Below are 25,816 nucleotides of genomic sequence, written 5' to 3' on the forward strand. Positions count from 1 at the left end.
ATGGAGGAGAAGGTTGACAAATCTAAACAAGATCAAGCTTCCAATTCTAAATCCTATATGGTATTGGATTATCTTAAACTTTTGAATGATGAACCAGTTCGTGAGTCAAAGGTATTTGATTTTTTCAATGTGATAAACACAGGAAATTCATCTTCTTCTAGGGAAAATTACACCACCAAAAGAAAATATGAGAATAACAATGAAGTGAAACCATCAAAGACTAAGACTTTTTCTTGTAATTTTTGTAAGAAAGAGTTTTCTTCTTCACAAGCTTTGGGAGGGCATCAAAATGCCCACAAACAAGAACGTGCCCTTGCAAAGGGTCATCAAGGGATTGAAGTTGGTACTTTTGGATACCCTCATTTTCTCTACTATCCTTATCTCACAAACTCCTTTTATGGATCTTATAGTAGAACACTTGGGGTTCGAATGGAATCTATGATTCATAAGCCTTCGTACCTTTCATCCTCGTTAGGGTTTAGGTTTGGTCGTTCTTCTCTTGATGGATTGAGGAAGAAAGATTTGAATGCAAATAATGAAATTGTGATTATGGAAAATGACAAAACTTTGAGAAAAGAAGGTCATAATCTTACTATTAGACCAAACACTCCTTTTCTTAGTAAATCCTCTACAAATGTTGCAATCAAATCAAACCCAACCTTGTCTCCTCCATTCAATCCTGTGCACTTTGGTGGTCAATCCAAACAAGAAGGAACCTCTAATCCTAATTCTTCATTTGGGATTGATTTATCACTTAAGCTTTAGTTTTTTATTTGTTTTAATTTAAATAATTATCAATGTTGTTATTTGATTGCTTGCTACTTTCTTTGTTTTAGTTATTGGGGATTTGATATTTTTAGTGTAAAATTATATTTTTTTAATTAATAATTATTGTTGCCGATTGAGTTTTGTTTTTAAATTCAAATTGAGTTTATTAGCTCGTTAGATATGATTTTTTGTATTCTCCAAATAACTAAGAAGGTGAACACTCTCCATTAATTTAATGGTTAAGAAAGCGTTATAAGCTGAATTGTTCATTAATAATTTTGCTGTCAATGTTTCGTTATATTATTTATCCCAACCCCTAATATTCTTTTCAAATAATAGTTTGAGAGTTCAAATAGATATTTTAAGTATTGTGAATCTATATTAAATAAAGATAAAAAAGTGAACCCCTACGAATAAAGACTTGTAAAAATTGTTAAAGAACAAACATGATTACTAATCTTCTAACATTGAAAATAGTTAAATGTAACCTTTTGTTGAACCAGACAAAAAGAAAGATAAATGTTTGAGTATTCCCTGAACATATTTTTATCGAAATGCCATGATATAAAATACTCCTTTTTAATTCAATACTTTGTTAATTTAAAGAACGGAATAGTATTTTAAGAGTTAAATGTCATGTGTTGTAGTATAGTATTTTAAGTACGTAAATATCTATCTCACTTTTGTTCTAATTCCTATCATTTTAAAATTTATATAATTATAATTTTTTCATTATAATTTGACATTAAGAAAATAAAATATGTGTTCTGAAAACATTGAATTATTAATATTATACTTTTTTAATACTTTTTATAAAAAAATATTTTATACATATTTTGTATATCTATATTTAACATAAATATAAATATGAGTCACAAATTTTATACTCATTATATATCAAGGACAACAACAAGATTGAGTTTTCATTTTAAAAACAAGAATAAGTACAATTAAAGATTAAGTTTTCATTTTGGAAACAAGAATAAGTACAATTAAGCCTAAATCTATGTCTGATTGTTATCCCTATATATAAAATAATCAATTTAAATAATCTTAAATATATAACTTTTGTAATTCTTAAATGTGCATATTTTTATTTATCCATTGTTCAAATGTTATTAGACTACAATTCCATATTTATATTTAGTATATTCTATAACCAGAAATATTTCGCCTTTTGAATATGTATTGAGATGAATGGTTATTAAATAAATTAATTCTCAGTTTCTAAACAGATAAGTATATAATCAGTAATTTCTATTGTAAATCAAAATTTTCAGGATATAAACATTTTTTATAAAAATGATTTCAAAAATATTATATGTACAAAAGAAGAATAAATAATATGAGTTAAGTTTTAAGGTTATAAAATAGAAACTTCAACTATTTTATTATATATATATAACAATATATAAAAGAGGATTCTTTCTTTTGTGTCCACATTTTAAAATTCCAATTTTATCTTTCAAAATATAATTATTTATTAAATTTTTAAACATTGACTGCTATTTTTACAAACTTTTTATAAAATTGTCTATCTCTGTTTTTTCTCTTTTTTCCTACTTATCAACAACTATTCTCTCATCTTTATTCATATATTTCACTTTATTTTTAATTTATAACAATATATAAAGAGGATTCCCTCTTTTGTGTCCACATTTTAAAATTCCAATTTCACCCTTCAAAATATAATTATTTATTAATTTTTTAAAAATTGACCGTTATTTTTACAAGCTTTCTATAAAATTGTCTATCTATGATTTTTCTCTTTTTTCCTACTTATCAACAATTATTCTCTCATCTTTATTGATATATTTCACTTTATTTTTAATAAATATAGTTTTATTTTATATATTAACTTAATAACATTACAATATCATCACCTACTAATATAATATCACGCATGTTTAAAAAATACATACACACATGCGCGGTAGCGCCTGTGTTCGCGCTAGTTATCTTTAATAATCATTCTTCTAAAACTACTTTCATTTTATTTTTTTAGATCTTTTATAGAATTAGTAGGTTTTACTTTTCCACTTGTATAAATATTATTTTTCTTAGCAAGGATGAGAAAGATGAGGAATGATTTCACTATCCCACACTCATTCTTAGAGAAAAAAAAAAGTATCACATTTCTCATATCCAAATTTAACTGCTATCAAATTTTTGTCTCATCTATGTCTCTACCAGTTAATAGGTATATGTTTGTACCCATACTCATACTCATTCTCTTACTATTTGAGTATCAATTAATTAATTTTTATATAATAATAAAAAATTATAAAAAAACATAATATTATTAAATATTTAATATCAAAAAGGAAAAAGTTTTCATTTTTTTAATGTCAAATATTTAGAAAGAAATTATAATTGTATACTTTCAAATTAGAATACCAAATAAAATTTTCTGAGAACCAAAACATTTATTAAATTTGAAAACATTGATGTAACCTAGTTGATAAAATTTAAAAATATTTATAAAAGGAAAACAAATATTTAAATTAAAAAAATATTTTAAATGTCTCTTTAATTCAATTTTTTGAATTTTAATGAATTTTTTTTATACACTAATAAAAAGTATTATACATCACTTGATCAAAATCATCCAAAGAACAAAGATTAAACAAATAATAATTGAAATTTAACATAGATATTTCATCTTTTGAACTTCAATATATGGTGGGTGATGATAAAAAAGATTCATCGTAATTATATTATAGTAAATAAAATTTATTTATATAATTATAGTGATAAAATTACACTTATGATAATGAGTTAGAAAATAAAAATAATTATATAAAAAAATATCAAAATAGTATTCTACATTATAAAAATAAACAACAAATAAAAATATTGAAAAAAATCAAATATGTGTCTTAGAAACAATGTGATAAACCATTGAATAAAATCACATAAAAGAAAAACAAATGTGTAATTAAGGATAATATAAGATGAAAAATACCTTAGAAATCTAAGAAGACTTTTGAAATATCAACCTAATCGAACGGTTGAGAGATAACAAAAAAAAATTTAGTGAAAGAAAAGAATTCTTCAAATGAAACAAAAATTAATAATAAGATAATAAAGAAGATAAGTTATATATATATATATATATATATATATATTACCTAGTAAGTGAAAATCACATAAAAGAAAAACAAATATATAATTAAGGGTATGATAAGATAAAAAATACATTAGAGATCTAAGAAGACTTTGCAAATATCAACCTAGTCGAACAATTGAGAGATAACGAAAATTGTTTTAGTAAAACAAAATAATTTTTCAAATGAAACAAAAATAAATAATATGATAATAAAGAAGATAAGTTTTTGTATACTACCTAGTAAATGAAAGATTTATGTTATTGAATATTTAAATTGAGAGTTAAACATTCTAGATAAAAAAATATTAGAAAAGAGTATAAATATTCAAATTTGAGACTTTAAAAATATTTAATTGACATACATCATTTAAACGTAATTGCACAAATGTTGTAATAAGAAAAATATCTTGAAGATATGAATGCCTTTCACGAGAGGTCAAAAAATTAGAAGAAATAAACAAATAGAAACTGTGTAGTGTGTGTGTGTGTGTGTATATATATATATATATATATATATATATATATATATATATATATATATATATATATATATATATATATATATATAAAAGGTTACTAATTAGATTATGAATGTTTAATAATGGGTTAAATATGTTTTTGGTCCTTTAACTTTAAGTGATAGTCCCTCTTCGAAACTTTGACCAAATTTTGTCTCCCAACATCAAAACTACGTGAATTTAGTTCATTTAACCAAATTTTGTTAAGTTTAATTGAAGTTTCAAATGTGTTTCATGATATTTCTCAGCTAAAATTGAAGCAAAAATGTGTCAAACAGTATAAATAACTCAAATGCTATCATGAAATGCGTTTGAAATGTTAAATAAACTTAACAAAATTTGGTTAAAAGGATTAAATCCATGCAGCTCTAAAGTTGGGGGACTAAATTGTGCCAAAGTTTTGAAGAATGACTAATTCCAATTTTCGCCGAAAGTTAAGGGACTCAAAACATATTTAACCCTTTAATAATTTAAACGAGAACGAGGATGAGAGTGAGGATGAATATTATGACGAGTATAGAAATGGGGATGAGGCGAATTTGTATATACTCATCCCCATTCTCATCCCCATTGAAAAAATCGGGTATTACTTATACCCTTACCCTGTCAATGTGGGGATTCTTCGTAAAAAAGAGAACGAGTTCAGACAATACCTACATGGGCGAGTTTATTTGTTATCCCTACTTTATAGGCTTCACATACGAGACTTTTAAACTTGGTATGTCTAATCAGGGGAGGAATATAGAATCTTCATTAATCTAGATTTGTCTAGGATGTCAATGATAGTTAACAAAATACTACTACTTAACTATGTTATCCTCGTCTTAACAACGTAACTAAAACTTTATTTATTAAATATATTGAAACATCAAAACTTAATATTCTTAACCTGAAATCAATTATAAAATAAGAAGCTCACTTTTGAATTACAACTACTAAAGTAATGAAAGACTCTCCCTAACATATTGTTGTAAAAGTTGACAAAAACACGAACTAGATGGACTTCCTGAGGCGTGTAGATTCACCGTCCTTAATGATTTATTCGTAGTGTATTGCGCAAGTCCTCCAGAATACAATAGGAACTTCTTGAATTTTTCGAGGACCTCAGAACTAGCAAAGAACTTTAAAAAGAGTAAATGATCAAACCCAGGATAATAAAACAAAGAGAGGAGAAAAAAATATTGAGAGAAAAAGGTGAAAGAGATTGAAGCACACTTGAAGATGATTTTGGAGAGGCATAAGAACACCTATTTATAGGTGATGGATGGAGTTAGAAACCTATCACGCGTAGCCAAAAAACACGAGCAGAAAAATAGCATAACTGAGTTAGGTGGAGAAGATCTCGGAGGCCTAAACATGCAGAAGAGGAAACTAATTGTTCCGTTGATGAAGCCCACCTTTTGCGGATTGAAGAGTTGTTAAAGCTCCACACATCCACAACAACATTAAATCCCTGTTAAATCTAACCACACTCATTAAATCCCTCAACCAAGATTCTAACCACACTCGTGATCATATTCTACTGTTCATAACACCTGTTATCTTACACAATAGCTCAAAACACATTATCAAAGCAACAATGCAACCACTCACGATCTTACACACTAGGTCAACACACAAATGAACTCAAACACCAATTCAAAATACAAGTGAACTCAAACACCAATTCAACATACAAATGGTCTTAGTGCAAAGTATTGACTCATACAAAACCACCTGATAAACTACTTTCACACTCTCTTATAAAGTTTCTATCCTTTCGCTCTCCAAGAACTAAGCAAATATCAGGTTCTCAACTGTAATTCACACAGGTAGCTTATGAGTCATTCACTCACCACTGGAGCTAAAACTCCTCACTACTCTAGATTTATATCTTAAAGTAGATTATTTGTAGATTAAGTTAGGACTAAGTATATTTTTAGTCCTTGTACTTACATGCAAAATTGAAATATGTCCTTCTCTCAAAGTTTATATCAAATTCATCTTTATATTTTGGCAATGCATGGAATACGTCCTCCAAAACCAACAACGTTAGCTTTTAGATGATGTGTCTAATGACTATGTTGACCAAATTAAAAGGTCTGAATACATGAATTTATATATATATATATATATATATATATATATATATATATATATATATATATATATATATATATATATATATATATATAGGGATGTCAACGGGGCGGGTAGGGTACGAGTAGTTGCTCCCCCATATCCTACCCACTAGATAAATATTCGCCCCGTACCCGTACTGATATCCGTCGGGTATTCGTTATGCAGGTACCCGCCTATTTTTTTCATATCCGCGGGTATCCACGGGTACCCGCAAATATTTACAAAATTTTTTAAAAAAATATATATTTAACCATAACTAGTGTTTAGATCAACAAACACACTCTCTCCAATTGATTTCTGAAAAACAAACAAATAAAAAATCACTAACAATTTATATTGTAGTTTATTTTTGAATGAAATATTAAAGAAATTATTAACTTCATCAATGTCCACCTCTTGCAACATTGTATAAAGTTTCATGTCCAATTTTAATCTAAAAGAGCCTGAAAACATAAGAAGTTCATTAAAAAATTATAACAATCACTTAATTAAAATATCTAATTAAAAATGTTAATTTCATTACCTTCCATGTTGGTCTATAACCAGTCTTGGAGACACATCAATGCCTCTACAGTATCTGGAAGTAATCTACTTTGATGTGGGATCCGAGCACCATTACTGAATAAAGAATCAAAATGTTTTTTATTAATATATATATATATTAGGAGAAAATAATATAAATGAAATAAAATTTTCCATGAGTTAACATTAAACATAAATTAGTTTGTAAAATTTTTCTCATAAATTTTTCTAAATTCTTACATTTAACTTGTACATAAACTAATTATAATTTGTTGAAAATATTAGTTATTGATTTATTTTCTTGGGGATAAGCTAGTCCATAATAAATTTGACACATATATTTCACTTTCACAATTTTCCAACAAAACACATTAAACAAAAAAAAAATGAGGTAGATTTTTTGAGAAATGTACTAGTGGTGACTCCATGATTTAACAAGGAGATTCGAAGACACATGGACAAAAAACAAAGTTGGAACGTTGCTAAGTTGGGAAGTAAGTTAGGGGACCATTGTTTTGAACTTTCGTTCGGGGTCCATTCTTGGAAAATTATATATGTCTTGTTCTCTTCTGTTATTTGTTTCTTCCTATTATTGTCCCATTGAACTTCCTCACTCCATATTTAAAGCCAATGCCACAATTTCAGTGGAAAATAGGTGCAGGGTCCCACTATTCCATGTTAGGTGATCAACTCAAGAATCAAAATCTCTTCATTCTCACATTTTTAAATGCAAAACCTATACCGTTATGAACGCTCCTTTTTGAAAAATTTAAAGTTGCAAAAGCAATAGTTAGCGCTATTAAGGTTTGAATTTGGTGTGGGGTGGCACGTATTCATGCTCTCTTTATAAATAACATGAAGCAACCGTTAGGGCCATAGATTTGACGCAACACTATGTAAGTAACTTTGTGCTTCTCAATTATTTTGGGTATATGGTTAGTAAACCACCGTTTCTAGTTAAGCACAAAGTGTACAATTCACGTTTTCTTCTCCATCATTGTTAAAATCACTTTTGTTTCGATATGTGGGGTTTAATGTTTGGTTAACATTCATTTAAAGCCAATGTTAACATTACAAGTTATTTATTAATCAGGCTTATTTAAGTTTCATTTCTATCATAAATTTGATATTTTTAAATTGAGTTTATTTGAGTCCAATGTTAGATCTTCTTCCTTTGGAGTATTTAAAATTTTATACTTTTTAATTTAGTTTTTGTTATTTAGCTTTTTTGTTAATTGATGACTTATATGTTACATTGTTTCACGTCTTGTTTATTTGTTTTCATATTTTAATACATATGATGTTTTTCTGTTAATATTAAAATGGTACTAGTGGAGTTAATATAAAATGATAAGTGATTTTTATTGTTTTAATTGAAAACATGTTGGATGATGAAATTATCATGATTTATGACAATCAAGACATTGTTCTCCTAACTACCATTAATCAAATCAATGTTATCATCTAACAAATTTTCAATGAAAATAATACAAATTGTGTGATAATATCATTTTATATTAATCACATAATCTCATAATTTTTTAACATAAATAGATAAATAAGCAGGATGACGAGATATAATAATGTCTATGTCACCCGATTAGAAAAAAAAGAATTGATCGACAAAGAATTTGATAAAGAATCCATTAAAAATACTCAAAAACATCAAACTTAGTTATATCTATAAATTATTATGGTATTCTTAGTTTAAGTCATCGTACAAACTTTTCATGACGAGAAGATTGGTTGGGAAAACTACTTTGGCAAATGAGCCAATGTCAATTTAGTGATAATATTATAAAATATTATAAAATAAATAAGAACATTTCTTGAAGATGGCAATGGATAATATGGAAATCACAAATTCTCTTTCTCTTCTCTAGTGTCTATAAGTGTGAAGTTCAAGACTACATTTCCTTGCTAATGATACATTTGCTTTTGTGAAACAACTAATAAACTCTGTCCTCTGTTAATAATTACTAATTACTTCATAGTATTCTTAGTATTACACGAAATTGGTTTCTTTCCATAATTTGTTTTCTTAAAAAATTCATATTTTAGACATCAAATTGCTAATACACGCTTAACGAACAAATTATTCTGCGTTGATAAAACATATTTTGAATTTAAATGAGTTATATGGTCCATATGGAGATGATCGATTCAATCATTAGATGTATTTTTGAATACTCAAATGAGTAGATAAACACAAAGCACACTCAGGATATTCAGAAGTAAAATAATTTATTTGAGTTTGAGAAAAGTGAGAAAAGAAGAAAAATATTACCTAAAAAATAGAGCAAGATGTTGATGTTATGAGGCTCACCCATAGAATTATGATGGGTATTCATTCGTACAAGGGTAAGGGAAATGGTGAATGTGAGGTTCTTATGCAACTCTCATTTAGAGCTGTACAATGCAATGCCATTAATGATGCATATACAAAATATCTCTCTCATCATTTTATCATTTTATTTATACCCCTTTGTCTCTAAAATGAAAAACTACTAAATAAATTATATATTATATACACACACTTTTCAATAGATGTTTTTTTTTAAATAAAGATTTGAGTTGTATTACATTATTGAACATTTTCTTTATTACAATTGTAGTATTAGGTTTTTAACCACTGTATTTATTTTCTGATAATTACCAATTTTTCCATAATTTTGAAGAGTTTAATTTCTCAAAAATTTATAAACAATTAAACTATGCATTACACTGTAAACATGATTAACAAAAATTTGATTCTGGAAAATATACCTCATCCGTTTAATATTATATTAAATTGCTTACAAGTGATATAATATTATTTTTTTTAGAAAAAAAAAAGCTAATGCGTTTTTAGAAAGAACATTTACGATAATGATGAACACGTGGGTTGAGAGAATAAGTTAATTAATCTGTTGACTTCGAAATAATCAATGTCCAAATCATAACATACACAACCAAATATTCCATTGTTTCTTTCAAATTTTGATTACTACCTCTCCAAATAGAGTGTGAACAAATCAGACTATTTATAAATTACTTACCCTGAATTTGTTAATTAATTAATTTTATATATATATATATATATATATATAATATGAAAGATAAATATGTTATATGTTATTGGTATGTTACTAGATTTGTTTAAATTCAAGAATAGTTTATTTATTGTATTTGTGAAAAACCATACCTTCTTTTAAATATTCTAAAACAATAGTATTATAAAATAAAATTATATTTCCATGATTTTCATTTATTCCCACGTGTTTTCAAAGAGATACCATCACATTTTTTGCAAAAATAGAATTATTTCTAACATATATGCAAAAGAATACTAAACTAATGAGATTAGTTATAACTATTACAACGAATAAATCTTAATAATTATAGTACATACAACTCATGCTATTATCCCTCCTCAAGTTAAAGCATAGCTATTTATTATGCTCAACATGTTGATTGCACAGAAAAATAATACATTTATTGAAACAACTATTATAAGTCTATTAACTAGTTGACATTTGACCAAAAAGAAGTTACATAATCCTTTTCTTAAATTCTCTTAATACAATGAATACCAACTTCATAGTTTTGATACTTTATTTACATTATTACCCCCAAACTTCTACTAGAAATGGTGGCCAACCTCAACCACAAAGCGAAATTTAAAAAAGTAGCATAATTTTTTAATGCGTAAAAAGAAAAAATCAATTTAATTTTTTATTATTTTATATAAAAAAGTTAGCCCCACAAACCGTTGGCGACAGCTGTATCGCAGCGAGAAATCGAATGGAAACACTCTGTCCAACAAACCGGGCAGGTGCGGCTGCCCGCAACCTCGAACCTGTCGCCAGCAAGAAAGTGTGGGCAGCTGCCCGTCTTTTTTCGCTGCCCGCATCTATATAAGACCACCCAATCCCCCACCATGTTTTTCAACTGCCACTCCATAACCTTCTTTCCCACTTGCAACAAACAAAAGAAGAGAACACATAAAAAGTAACAACTTTGAGCAATGGAGGCACTGAAGATGAAGCTTTTCTTGACTTTGGTTATTGCCATGTTGGTGATGGCAGCAACTAGGGTTTCAGCTGCTGATGCACCTGCCCCAGGTCCTTCATCTGATGCTACAACAACTATTTCCACTGTCTTTTCTTCTCTCTTTGTTCTTGCATTTGCTCTTCTCTTCTGATTCTCCGACAATTGTTACATGTGTGGAGTTGAGGTGGTTGTGTTTCGTGTTTTCTTCTCTCTTTTTTTCCAATCTTCTTCGGTGTTTGGTCACTGTACTCTTCTGTGACTAGGGTTTTTTGTTTTCTTGGGATATGCATGGGTGGGGTGACTTGGAGTGAGGGAGAAGAGAATATCAAATATTTAGATTTTTTTTTTCATCATCATTCTTATTCTTATGTAACAAATTCATTGTTCCTCACTGTACTTTTTTATGGGTTGTTGTGACAATGTAATCTTATTGTGATTTGTTTGGTTCCCCTCCTTTGACTTGGAACTGTTTTTTTGTTTCTTTTTTCTCTGTGGGTAATCATTATTGCTTGTTGAACTGATATTAATTATTACGTGACACATTATTAATTCGATAAGTTAAAATTAAAACAATCGTGGTTATTTTTAAATTAGTTGCTTAATGCCATTATTTATTTTTGCTCAAAGTAATGGAAGAGAATGTGAATCTAAGTTTTTTTGAGAGATAATCTAATTATTGATTAATGCAAAAATTCATGGTTAAACTTAATTTAAACATATATTTGAATTAGGATAATGATATTTTAACCCACTTTTTTTGATCCACTTTTAACCCACCACTTTAATCACCATTAGATCATCACATTACATCACTAAAAAGAATAAAAAAAGATAATCTAATGGTGATTAAAACAATGAGTTAAAAGTGGGTCAAAAAAAGTGGGTTAAAATATCATTTTCCTTTGAATTACATCAACCATTTCAAATCATGTTTATCAAAATTAATTGTACTAATTTTTAAGAAAATTTTTACTTGTGAAAAGTGTCGGCAAGTCTATCAAATGAATAGAAAAGGTATTAATGGAACAAAAGTTCAGTTTTTGTCCTCTTCATTCATACTAGTTTTCCGGGCTTGGCACTTTCAGGATTAGAATTTAGTTTATTTAATAATTTTAAATTTTATTATGTATTTTAAATAATTTTGTCCGCATTAAGCACAACGGTAAAAAAAATGTTATTATTTTGAAATAAGATTGAAGGAATATAATTTACAGGTTAATATATAATATCGTTTCAATAGACACTTATATTATTTAGATTTAATTATGTTTTGTATTTTTGATAAATTTAAAATTTTTAATTGAATTTTATTAAATTTTTGTAATTTATTAAAATTTTAAAATTTTAAAATTTTTTAATTGAATATTTATTGTTAATATTTTTCATTTAAATATCATCACATGATACATTATCATAAATTATCATAATAACAAATTCTATCTCAAGAATTTATTGTTGTATATACTTAAAATTAATCCTGAAGCTAATAAAAGTTATAAATTTATAAAATTTAAAATTTAAAAATTTAAAAAATATAATATTACGAAAAAAATATAAATTATAAAATTCTGAAAAATATAATATATGAATATAAATTTTATGATTTTAAAAATTTATAGTTTAATAATTTAATAATTTAATATTTTATAATTTAATAATTTAATATTTTATAATTTAATAATTTAATATTTTATAATTTTGTAATTTTATGACTTATAGTCATATCATTTTATAATTTTATACTTTATAAAATTATAAAGTTATAAATTTTTTAAATATTTTATAAATATTATATTTTTACATAAAGTACAAAAATTATATTTAATATTTTTATATATTTTATTAAATATAAATTATACAATTAATTTTACTGTATTAAACAAAAACACTAAATTATTTATAATAATAATTGAACTGTATTAAAAAAAAGTTCAATTTTAAAAAGTTAAACTCCTAACAAGTTTGTTATTGATGTGAAAGAAAAAACCAAGGCAAAGTATCAAGTTATATTAGAATTAGCATTAAATGTTAAGGTCATGGGTACCAGTGGCAAAATGAGTTGGGTTTAACAGATCAGTCCGTTACTCCATGTTAAAAGAAATGGATTGGATTAAAATTTCAACCCGTCAATCTGTTCTGGTCTATTTTGTCTAGTCCTTCAATTTGACGAGTCAAAGTACAGGCCAGTTCATCCTGATCCGTTGATCCGTTTCAAAAAAATAAAATAAAAATAATAAAAAAGATTAATTTTTATATTATATATTTTAAATGTATAAATATATAATAGTATTGTAATTAAAATCATTAACACCTACAAATTAAGTTTGAATTATTAATTATAATTGAATAGTTTAATATGAAAATTTAATAACTATTTTAAGTTTAATATGATTAAATATGACTTTAATAATAATTTATATGTATATATAAACAAATTTAAAAAAATAAAAAATTTAAAAAATTTGAAAACAAATTAAAAAACTTTTAAAAAATTAAAAAAAAAAGAAAAAAAACTAGATGGGCCAGCCTGACACGACCCGTTAGCCCATTTTATATTGGACAGATTGTGATTATTGACCCGTTTTTGTTTGATAGACCAGCTCAGCCCAACTCGTTTTTGACGGGCCATATACGGGTAGGGCCAAAACGTGGACTAACCCGTTTTGCCACCCATAGTCATGAGTTTTGTGTTTTACATTCTGCTCTTTCGTTCAAAAGTCTTTCTTTTTCTTCTTTTTTGTTTTAACTTTTTTTTTATATTTTTTTATTTTCTTTACTCTCTTTCCACAATAAATATAAATATTTATATTTAATTTATTAAAAGAAATTATAAATTCATGTAGATCTTATTTTATTTTGAATGAATTTTATTACCTAATTTTATGTTTATGTTATAATTTTAAAAAATCGATTTAGCAGTTAAGTTTTGTGACCAATAACTAACATTTTTATAATTTTTTATTTTTATTAAAGTTTTCCGTAACTTAAAAAGTAATTAAAATATTGAAATTAATATAATAAATATAAATATTTCTGTTAGCATATTTTATTTTAATATTTTATGTAATGTTATTTTTTCAAATTATTTTAAGGAGAATTTGTTTAAAAAAATTTTAATATTGTTTTTACATTTATATTCAGAAATGATATTTTCTTTAAAATATTTTGAAACGTTCTAGAAATGTTATGAAGTTTTGAAGTTTTAAAATATATTTCGGAAAACATTGAACCAATAATATTTTGCTAAGAGGATAGAAATGTGTATCTACGATGAGTTAAATTAGTTTAAAATTTATGAAGTGTTTTAATTCAAAATTGAATGTCATTGTTTTTGAAGTGTTTGGTATAATGTCAATTGAATAATTGAATAAATAATTTGCTTTGTATGGTAAATATAAATTAATCTCCAAATTTTGTTGCTCAATGTCAATATATTTATAAAAATACATTTTAATCTTAATTATGCAGAACACATAATTATTTCATTTTTACGTGTTCAACAACTAAATTAGAGTAGAGTTTAGTTCTATTTTATAACGCAACTTATATTTCAAGATATATTTTTAATTGAGACACCTTTATTATCTACTTTGTTTTATGCCTTTTTATTTAGTTTAAGAGAAACTTATATTATGAATGAAGTGGGTAATACTATCTTTTCTGGTATTTTAATTGAAATGCAATTAAATAATTTAGTTAAATAATTCAAAAACAGTTTACATTTAGTTCGATTTATAAATATTGCACTTCAATTCAAAATAGTCCAGTTTGGTTCAAAAATAGTATAGTTTGAAAAAAATGGTCAGTTCATATTAGTTTAGTTCAATTCATATTATAATTCAATTCAGTTTATTAGAATAAAAATAGTTCAATTTATTAGAACAAAAAATAGTTCAGTTAAGTTTGCCTGAACCATTTTTCAGTCTAGTTCAAACAAACTAGTTTCCAGTTCACTATAGTTTTTAATATCAATGTAGTTTAGTAAATTATGTTCAATCCTACATCTAACTATATAAGTAAAATTAATCAATATCAATAAAAATAAATTTAACTAATATTATTGACTCAGCTATTATGATTCATTTGCTAAAATTAAATCAAGACTTCTAAATTAAGAACAAATACTAAATGGATATCTTTAATGGATATTAACGAATAATAGTATGGAGTATATAATTACCGACTTGTTAATAGGACAAGTACGAGTATCATAATATCCAATTTGCAGATGGTCATTACCCTCTAATAATTATTAATAAATTTTATTTGAGTATTTTTTTTATATTCAAGTGACCAAAATAAAATTATTAGTGAAAGAATTATTAATCATGAAATAATCATTTAAAATTTGACTTCATATATTTTTATGTTTTTTATTTAGACATAAGAAATAGGAATTATTTTACAAGAGATTCATTTTTTAAAAATTATATTTTGCTACAATTTATTTAAATTTATTTTTTAATTAGACCAAATTTATAAGTATTAATATATTAATAAGTAATATGATTTAACTTTCCTTAAAAATTATTTTTTTCATCGTAACTTATATTTTAAAGATTTATTTTGAAATAGTTTTATCTAAATTTTTAAAAAATAAAAATAATATATGTGAATATCCCTGAATATCCAATGAAAAATGAAATGATTTTTTTAGACAAAATAGATACTAAATAAACAATATTTATATTCCAATAGATCTAATGATGACATCCTCAAAGAATTAATGGATTGAAAATGGTTTTTTAAAAGTTGACAAAGTTACAAGATAGAGTAATTTTTTATTTATTTTTTTTATAGAAGTTACAAAGTTAAAGTATAAAGTTGTAGTTTTTTTTTTACCAAAATGGTGTTTTGTCAAAGTTTGTCGAAGTATCATTTTTTTTTACATCCCATTTAATAAAGAATTCTAATAAATAAAACATCACATATTATAAAAAAATAGAGCACACGACATAAAGTATATGAGGATTTACCATATAGTTATCTCAAAATATACTAAAAAAAGAATACCAAAGGCACAAAACAATGCTTTAAACATATCTTAAAATGTAAAACCGTTTATCAAAAGATTTGCCCAACCGAGCCAGAAATTACATAAGATCAGTTTGTTCCAAAGGTGCTAAAAAAAGAAATAACTAAAACCTACTATCAACAACATCATCTCCATCATCTGGACGATCACCATGAGTCTCCCCATTTGTTCACACCAACATTGGTGATCATCGCGAAAAGAAAAACACTAGAAGAAAACACAACACAAACAAGAAAAAGGTAAGCTAGAGAAAAATAATTTTTGACATATAAATAAGCAAGTAAATTATTAAGCACAAGTAACATGTGATAAAAACCATGACAGAGCCATTGCCAATGAGTTTCACCCTACCACATACAAGGTTAGTCCATGATCATCTACAATCATTATCTTGCCAGAGACTAGGACCTCCTACTACTCCCTCCACACGAACAATCTACTATATGTGAGTCTAATTGATTCTTTAGAGTGTCAGGATGTAACCTTACTTGAATTCTTAAGTCACTACACACACTACTTTATCATCAAAAGAGATTTCTCCATGAAATTCCAACATATAATCCACATGTTATCTCAAAATATTATCATCTCATGCCAAACATATGAAATACAGTCCCAAGTACTACATCATATATCATAACATTAAGGAATAAAACAACCAATCATAAAAGAGAGCAAGTAATGAAACCTGTCCCTGCACCAGTCTCGCATACGCTAAAAGACTTCACTTAAGCGACAAAAGTTCTCTCGCTTAAGCTAGTCATTCTCGCCAGCTCGCATAGTGGGCACTGTGAGGTTCTGCGGGTTCTCGCTTAAGCGAGACCTTCTCGCCTGAGCGAGATTTCTCGTTGCTCAAAACTGAAGCTTCTCGTCTGAGTGACAACTCGAGCAGAAGTCTGGATGAGTTTTCTGTTATTCTTTCTTAGGCGAGGGTTGCTCACTTGAGCGAGAGCAATAGGTTTCTCACTTGCTCACACATGCAAACCTAGAAATCCATATCAAACCACAGGCAATTCATTCTCATATAAACACAAACATCATCCAAGCATTTTAAACAAGAATCAGAACCAAAAACAAGCAAAATACGTCAAAAATGTTAAAATAGACTGAACCCTCACCTCGAAACTGCTACTTCTCTTGATTAGGAGAGAGCCCTTGGTGGAGAGGAATACCACAACCCTAAAACAGGCTAAGAAGGTGAAAAACATGATCACATGGATGAAAATAAGGCTCTAATGAAGATCCCAAGATTGAACCAAAGACAACCAAATTGGAAAAAGGAGAAAGAAATAGATATTTGGGATTCACTTACATGAAGGGAACGAAAGTTCTGCTTGTTTCGACAAGAACTCCACTACAATCTCAATCTTAGCCTATGTTTGAATGAGTGGAAGCAACTGAGTTAAAGAGGAAAAAAACAGAAGCTATGAAGAATAAAGAAAGTTGGGAGAAGAAAACTAAAGTGGAAAAGGATTTATGAAAATGAGAAAACAAGTGGCTGGCTTGGACGCTTTAATAAAATGGGCCTAAAACTTTAAAATAGAAAGAGTCCTTTACAATTTTCCTTCATGAATATAACTATGATATTATATTTGTCAATTTTAACAGGTTATCACCCCAACTTCTCTGCATACAAAACACGAGAGCCACAATGTTCCTCACAAAACCAAAATCAGTAAGACAAAATGACATTAGGAATAATCAACCAATCTTGGATCTGCACTAAAGGAGTCAATAGAAACACTAATTCGTATGCATCATCATATTAAAACATTCTCAAACATTTCCTCAATATTGGGACTTGGCCACCTCATAAAACATAAGAACAAATCAGGGTTATGATTCCGAATAATGTATCATGTGTCTTATACATGAAACGATGAATCACTTGTGTTGTATACAAAGAACAAATCAGGCTTTGTGACTGTGAACAAGTTCATACGTACATGCCAGGTTCACGATTTAAGAAAGAAGCTCTTTAATCTTGAAACCCATTCATAATCCTCAATCATTATAGGTTGGAAAAGAAAACCAACAAATCAAGGAAAAAAAGTGAATGAGAAAATAGAAAAACAAGTGAAGAATATAAAACACGTGAAAGTATTGAGGAAGCAATTTAAGAAAGATAAAGATTCTCTCATACAATGTTCCAAACTAAATTATTTTGTTTATCCATATGTTTTGAATGTTGAATTATTGGAATCCTTGGCCATCCCACACGTCATGAACCACATGACAAAAACCCTTCAACATGGGTTGAATTAGTTGCTGTGGTTCCCTCCTTTCATTTCCAAACGTAGCAATCACATTATTTAGTTTCTCTTATTCGTGTAAACCACACCACATCACACAAAATAAACACTGTCTCTTTTTGTGCTCCTTCCGACTCTCATTTTTCAATCTGTCACTTTCTCTCTTTCCACCCTCATAATCATAACATAAATATCTTAACCGGAGAAACCTCATCCTTTTGGTCATTTCACACTTTAAGGTAGCCATAAGAAACACGAATAACCAACTTTATTAGAAATTATTATTCTATTAAAATAAGTTTCTACAAATATTTTAAAATTTTTAAAAACTAATTATTCTATTAAAAAAGTACTTTTTTCTTATATATTTGGATATAGAGAACTAAGAAGTAGTTCAAACTCTGAAAGATCATCCAAGATCTCTGCATAATAAATTTGGAAACCTGCATAAACTAAATGCTTTTCCCTCAGAACATGAAATGAAAAGATGTGCATGTAAATGCATCACTGTTTTGATTCAAATATCCAGAAACATTGAATTTGTCCAAAAGTGTCTGTCATCACAAAATAGAGGAGGGATTGTTTGTAAGAGTAAAAACCCCTGTATGTTTATGAATGTGTCAAAGAATAGGTTTCTGAGAAAAGACAAAGGGCTTGATATCATGATTACAAAAGCTACAACCTTCATCATGATGCCAGATGAAGAATAGAAACTCAAATGAAGAAGATAAGCTCAGAAGGTTAGGAACAATAGCTTAGAAAGTTGGTCCCTCAACCAGAATTTTGGCACATCACTGGTTTATTGAACCCTGAAGATCTCTGACAGGAGCCTTTAAACAAACATTTTGGAGTCATGACACACCTCAAAATGGAGGAACCAAAGTATCTACACAAGAAGAATCATTTGAAGCTCTAAGATTTACTTTCTGAATGAATTTGAGACCATCTCATCATCCAAAGAAGTTTGTTTGGAGTTAAAAAGAACATGTGAATGAAAATACGATTTTTACCAAGCAACACATGTGACAATTAGAAAGAATAATCATAACGTTTCTTGAATCCTTGGTCAAAAGGAACCTTGAAAAGTTAATAGGATTTCATAATTGAACAATTTTTTGGTTTCTGGCGGAAGAAATGAAGTCCTCAAAGGGCTTTCATATCGGTGTTTCAGCAACAATTAGAAGGAGGAACACCAAATCCTCAAAAAGTGTAAGTTTTGTGAGTAAACAATACTAGAAATAACTTTACAACTGAAAACTCAAAATTCAAATTTTAAATCCAAGTCACCTTCAATCCTCAAGAAAAATTCTTTGCCTATGCAATTACAAGCTAAAATGAAGTTACTCATTGGGAGATTGAAGAATTTGATCTCAAGAGTTCATTTTCCTCGGCTACTTTTGTTTTCTAACCTTATACATCTTTGTCCTTGTTATCCTAGTATTCGTATTTGAACCCAAAATAAGAACAAAATCTGTTAAATTAGTTTTCTTATACGGTTTTATGCATATCATTTTTAATTTCTTTTAGTTTCTACGCTATTTTTTGTTTTTCTTAAATTTCTCTCTCATGAATTAAAAATGTTAAGAAAAATTATATACGTAGAAACTAAAACAGATATTTTTCAAATATATTAACTAAAAGAAACGTAAATTAATAATTAAACTAAAAGATATTCAATTTCTTATAACTAGCATCCCAAATGCTAACTATTAATTAAATACTTAATTTTGCAAACAAAATACTTATTGTCAAAACATAAAACAAACTTCACAAACTTTATATAACATCTCTCATAATATATTCTTTCTATGTAATTTCTTCAATTTCCAACATTATTTACTCAAATGGTGTTATAATAAAACAATAACTATATATAATATTTAATTATATTTTTAATATATATGAAACTCAATCATAACAACCAAACTATAAAACAAAATATATTAAAGATAAATTAACATAACAAAAACAAGAATATGAGATATACAATGTGGAGTTTATATATTTATAAACCCATTCATTGTTTTAACAAAAAATTGTAGTCACATAAACATTTTCAAATACATTTATTACTTTAGTGAGATTACCAAAGAATCATAAGACATGAAAACTTTCTAATGATTAGTATTGATTAAGTTTACATGAGATTAATACTTGACTTATAATCAAAGCTTATTTAAAATCAATGGTAACTCATATGGTGTGATACCTTAATCTACACAACTTATGTTGATAGAGGATTATCCTAAGATTCAATACAAGAAGAACTTAAAGATGAACCTTTACAATTTAAAGGACCTATGACAAGGATAAGGAGAAAGAGATAGGAAGATCAAATATATTCAAGACTCTTGATGCTATATACAATTGGAAATTCAAAGGATATGAAGATCATGAATTGGAGCACATTTGAAGGATAGTTTTTAGAAAAATTAGTTTATGTTTTTAGACATTGGGTTTTCTTTTAGAAATTAGTTATGTTCTATGTTTTTGGACTTTGGGACTTTCCTTTATAATGTTTTTATGTTTTTGGGCTTGGGCCTTCTTGTAGGGTTCTCAGGTTTTCTTAAACTTATGTACCTATATATAGAGGTACCAAAACCTAATGTAGATACTTTGAGTCATATATTGAATTTGATTTAATTAAAGAGAGGATTCTCTTTCTTCTTGGCTTAAACATCTGGTTCTTACCAAAGATTGATATCTTTGTGATGAATCTTCACTTGACTTTTATCAATCTGCTAGATTGTGGCGTCATCTATCTCTGTCTTATTCTACATTCTTCTCTGATTTATTTGTGTCGTGTCTCTTGAGGATTCACATTTAGAAACGATCGTACTCTTTTATGGATAGGATCGTATCATATGTTATTAGTGAAACTTTAAGTATCTCATTTTTATAATGGTTTCATAACTGGGTATCATAAAAGTATGTCAGATTACCGCATAGGTAAACTATTTATACACTACCATCTATGTTAGACCCACAAAACCTAATAGATCCGGACGATCTTATAAAAATAGTCTAGTCCATACAACCTTGCTCAATCTTGATAAGATGATCCTCTTTTTTTATCATAACAATAACAATAAGTTTTGATTACCTAAACAAATCATTATACAACCATTTGCTCACTAAAATGTCAAACATTAGACCACATGCATTTCAACCAGCCTCAGACAATTGTTTCATAAGAAGCTTCATGAATTGAAGTCTCAAATTTAACTTGAATTTATTATACTATATAGTGTGAACAAAAGTTAACTCATGAATCCCAATGAAGATGTTGACGCAAAAGACCAATTTTTTTTTTCTAAAATTGTATGCTAAAATTATTTTTTTCAATACAAAAAAAAGGATGTGGAGAATAAAATGTACTTTATGACTAACAATTTGGATACCACAAATTATGTTGTCGACTAAGAGACTACCAACCCTTGTTAAAGTTCTAGCATAAGAAAAAAAAAATCTGAACATAATCTTCAATGTTCTTATTCAAAACATTTATAAATATAAATTTCACCATGTAGAAACAACTAAAGATCTTATGTAGACTCACAACGTGTTACACATGTGGTATTGCTTCTCAATTTTTTAAGTGCTAGGTTAGTAGAACATCTGATCGATGAAAAACCAAGAGTGTACTATACTTGTAAATCCTTCACATTTTTTTAAGTTCTCTTTAGAAGGAGTGTTCATATTTCATATCCTTTCTTGGAGAGTTTTCCATGTATCTTTAAAGAACTTTTTTTTTTTTAGACAATAAAGTACTTGAGAAAGCCAAAAGTGATTTAAGGAAAAAAAATCATTGCCTTCTTTATCTCAATGAGAGATGAGTTTAGAAATGAATTTGCCTATCAATGACTTTTAACTATGGTAGAACATTTTAAGAGTTTCATAAAGGAGAACTAGAAATAACTCAAATTGGAGTGGATCAATATATATAATAAAGAAAGCCTTATTCTTGAAGTTCCTTTTCTCTTTCTCCATTAGATTCTTTTTTTTCAATCATATTTACATCACATTGCATGTTTCCATGTATCTATAAACAATTTCTTTCTTTGTTGTAGTCAACAATGATAGTAATAAAATACTTAAGAAAATCCAAAATGGCTTAGTGAAAATATTACTTATGTATTTTTTATTTGAAGGGAAGATGAAAGGAATAGCTAAGAGCGACTTTGTGTACTCGTGTAAGTCAGGAGTGACAATGAAAAATACATGTGTAATCTTTTGATTATAGTAAAACCCTTTAAGAGTTTCTTATGGAGAGTTGGAAGTAACTCAATTACATCAAATGGTATAAAAAAAGCAAGTTTCACACCCTTTTTTATTACACGCTTATCTATGTTATATTATAATTTTACAAATTTTATGAAAACATCTCGAACTTTGTTTTTTCGAATAATAAACAATTTCATTAGATTGACTACTCATAACTTATTTTGAAAAACTTTCAAAAAACATTTGAAGTTATATTCAACTTTTTATCAATCACTAACTTGTCCTTTTTCAATATTAACCAATTTAGTCTAAATATATCATAATTAAAATTATTTCATGTACCTGCTAAGGATTCGACGTTGGAAGGACGAGGGGAATAGGATGGTTAGCATCGTTTAAAAGTCGACCAAATACTGAAGTTGTCTAGGTAAGAAGATTAATATTGTATCAAAGTTGATCAAATGTTGAAGGTGCACCAGGAAGGGGATTGACGTCGTCTTAAAGCCGATTAGTATATGGGAAGATTGGGGTTGCCATGGAGCCGACATGAGGCTAAAGGGGTATTAGTTCCTTGTAATATTGACTTAATATCTCAGGTGCGTGGGAAGGAAGAAGGTGAGGAGCAACTGCTGTCTCCGTATAACCGAGGTTACTCCGTATAACCGAGGTTATTAAAGTAGGATAGATGTTGGTGATGTATCATGTGTCGTCTGTGGACCGACTTATCAGTATTAATTTGTATTTGGATGAACAAAAGCACGGAGAAATAGAATTTTTTATTATGATAGGTCATTATGAGATGTATAATGTCAAGTATTATTTAAGAAAATATTCTAATTATTATTTAGGAGGACATTTTGGATTATCTTTAATGCTGTTATCATGCATTAACTGATTATGTATATTTATTAAATATTTGTAACTTATTTACGATTTACTCTATTATAAATAAGAATGTTACTCCCATGGTCAAGGAACAAATTTTTTTGACCTAACCACATCCTAAACTAAGGTTAAAGATATTTTCTTCTTTTTGTTTTTGGTTAAAAATTATTCGGCACTTTTCTTGACCAGAACATTTCATTCAATATTTATTATTATGTTTTTACATCAAAGTTATAGTGAAGTCATATAACAATTCATTACTTAAACACATGTCAACATTACTTAAGTAAGATATCCTTGCTTAAACAACATTCTTCTAGAAGAAGAGAACTAATTATTAATTACTCCTCTTTGAGTGAATATACTCTAGAGGGAGAATTAATTTGTCTCTTCCTCACTTAAACTATTGATTATTTATCACTTGAGCATTGAACAATATGGCTTAAGTGATGTTTGAACACTTGAATAAGGAACTTTTAGCACACAATTAAATGTTCATCACTTCAATATCAATTCAACAACCAACTCATTTTTGAGTGATATATGCATATATCAATAAACTATAAACAAGTTTTGTACCAAAAATCACTATTTCAATTCAAAATATTTTTTTATCATTTTGATTCAAAACTAAACTTGTTTTAGTATAATTTGATTTTGATTCTAAATATTCTTAAAACATGGACAACTAGCTTCATATCATTAAGACCATTTATCTGTACATCTTCATCTATTTGAATTTCTTCAAATCTTATGATGTTTAACATTTAATCTACAAAAAAGTTCATCAACTCCATATAAGATCCATCATTCAATCGAAACCAAACAATCTAACTACAATTCATATGAATTCATTTTATATTTACCCAAAATTTTGGTTAGCAGTAAATTAAATTCTCTCTTAATTAGATCTAAACTAGGGTCAATACTCACCAATTCCCATTACAATTTAAAAATAAATGAAACTTAATAACTCAAGTTATTCCTTTACTTGAAGTAGCCTTGATTCCCAAATCCAAACCCTATAAAAAAGGACGAATTATGGATACTGAAAAACCTTTTAAATAGGTCTTAGAAAGTTAAACCTAAAAAACAAAAGTATCATAAAAAAACTCATGTCGCAAAAATACTTCTCTCAACATATTTAAGTTCTCTCAACATTCCAAAAAATGGGAGTTCTCTTCAAATTCCACATACAAAGAGAATGGAGTAGAAAAGTTTAAAATTTAAAGACAAATAAAAAACTTAATCGAAGTTTTCATGAAAACTCCCACATAGATAATAAAGATAAATCAGATGATTTAATTTTAAAGAGATAATAGTTTTTAAAGAAATAAAAAATAAAAAATAAAAAAATTTAAGTTTGTATAATAACCATAAACTTTTTAACCTCAAATATTATTACTATTTTTCTTTACTTTTAAAACCTTCTCGTCTTAAACTTTTAAAAATTCATTCTTACATCATAGTTATGTTTTTTTTTTTCCCCTAAGCTAGTGGGGTGGTTGAATTAATGTGAGAGTATTTTATATTGTCATGTGCTATAAGTTGGAATCACTATTATAGAAAATAAAGTACCTTGGAGTTGCTATAATTAAGGGTGAGCATAAGCTGAAGTTCGACTCATATTCAAACAATATAATAGGAGGAAAATGGAGTTTTGGCTGGTTTTGGAAGAGTTTTTAAATTTAATCTGGGATTAAAAATAGTTTATCACAATCTATTTGGATATATTCGATTTTGAATTTTTTAAGTGTACCCAAAACGTTGAGATAAAAGCCCTGATTGGTAAATGTGTTTTGAGATGAAATTAAAAAAATAAAACAATTGTAAACGATAATATTTAAAGAGTTAAAATTTAAAGAGTTAAATACGTTCTTGGTCCTTAACTTTTACTAAAAATTGGAATTAGTCAATCTTCGAAATTCTATCCGAATTTAGTTCTTCAACTTTAGAAATCCATGAATTTAGTCATTTTAATCATGAATTTAGTCTTTTTAACTAATTTTTGTTAAGTTGATTTAACATTTCAAACATGTTTCTCAGCTAACATTGAAACAAAAATGTGTCAAACGGTATAAACAACTCAAATGTTATCATGAAACATGTTTGAAACGCCAAATCTACTTAACAAAATTTGGTTAAAATGACTGAATACATATATTTCTATAATTAGAGGACTAAATTGGACAAAAATTTTAAAATGAATTAATTTCAATTTTGACTGAAATGTAATAGATAAAAACATATTTAATCCCTATTTAAATACATACACTCACACATCATCCATAATATATTCAAGTAAAATTTTATTTTTTACAAATATAAAAATTTATTTTGTTCTATGACT

The 25,816-nt window shown here is 27.2% G+C and overlaps 2 protein-coding genes and 1 long non-coding RNA gene across 4 annotated transcripts; 2 read left to right on the plus strand and 1 right to left on the minus strand.

Moving 5' to 3' along the window:
- On the plus strand, positions 1-765 carry LOC114190118 (zinc finger protein 3-like). The gene has a single exon (XM_028078891.1). The coding sequence runs from the start codon at positions 1-3 to the stop codon at positions 763-765; it is 765 nt and encodes a 254-aa protein (XP_027934692.1).
- Positions 766-10,948: 10,183 nt separating this feature from the next.
- LOC114177315 (arabinogalactan protein 14-like) lies at positions 10,949-11,521 on the plus strand. Its single transcript, XM_028062607.1, has one exon. It carries the CDS (start codon positions 11,045-11,047, stop codon positions 11,219-11,221), a length of 177 nt encoding a protein of 58 aa, XP_027918408.1. The 5' UTR covers positions 10,949-11,044; the 3' UTR covers positions 11,222-11,521.
- Positions 11,522-16,133: 4,612 nt separating this feature from the next.
- On the minus strand, positions 16,134-17,531 carry LOC114187020. Of its 2 annotated transcripts, none has more exons than XR_003605187.1 (4): positions 17,418-17,531; positions 17,224-17,284; positions 16,794-17,090; positions 16,134-16,312 (listed from the first exon to the last, which is right to left on the minus strand). It is a non-coding gene; the product is annotated as an uncharacterized LOC114187020 (long non-coding RNA). The 2 variants fall into 2 exon arrangements; XR_003605186.1 differs by having other exon boundaries at positions 17,224-17,294; positions 17,418-17,530.
- Positions 17,532-25,816: the final 8,285 nt, after the last annotated feature.

Source organism: Vigna unguiculata, chromosome 1 (genome assembly GCF_004118075.2).
Source record: "Vigna unguiculata cultivar IT97K-499-35 chromosome 1, ASM411807v1, whole genome shotgun sequence".
Classification (NCBI taxonomy): domain Eukaryota; kingdom Viridiplantae; phylum Streptophyta; class Magnoliopsida; order Fabales; family Fabaceae; genus Vigna; species Vigna unguiculata.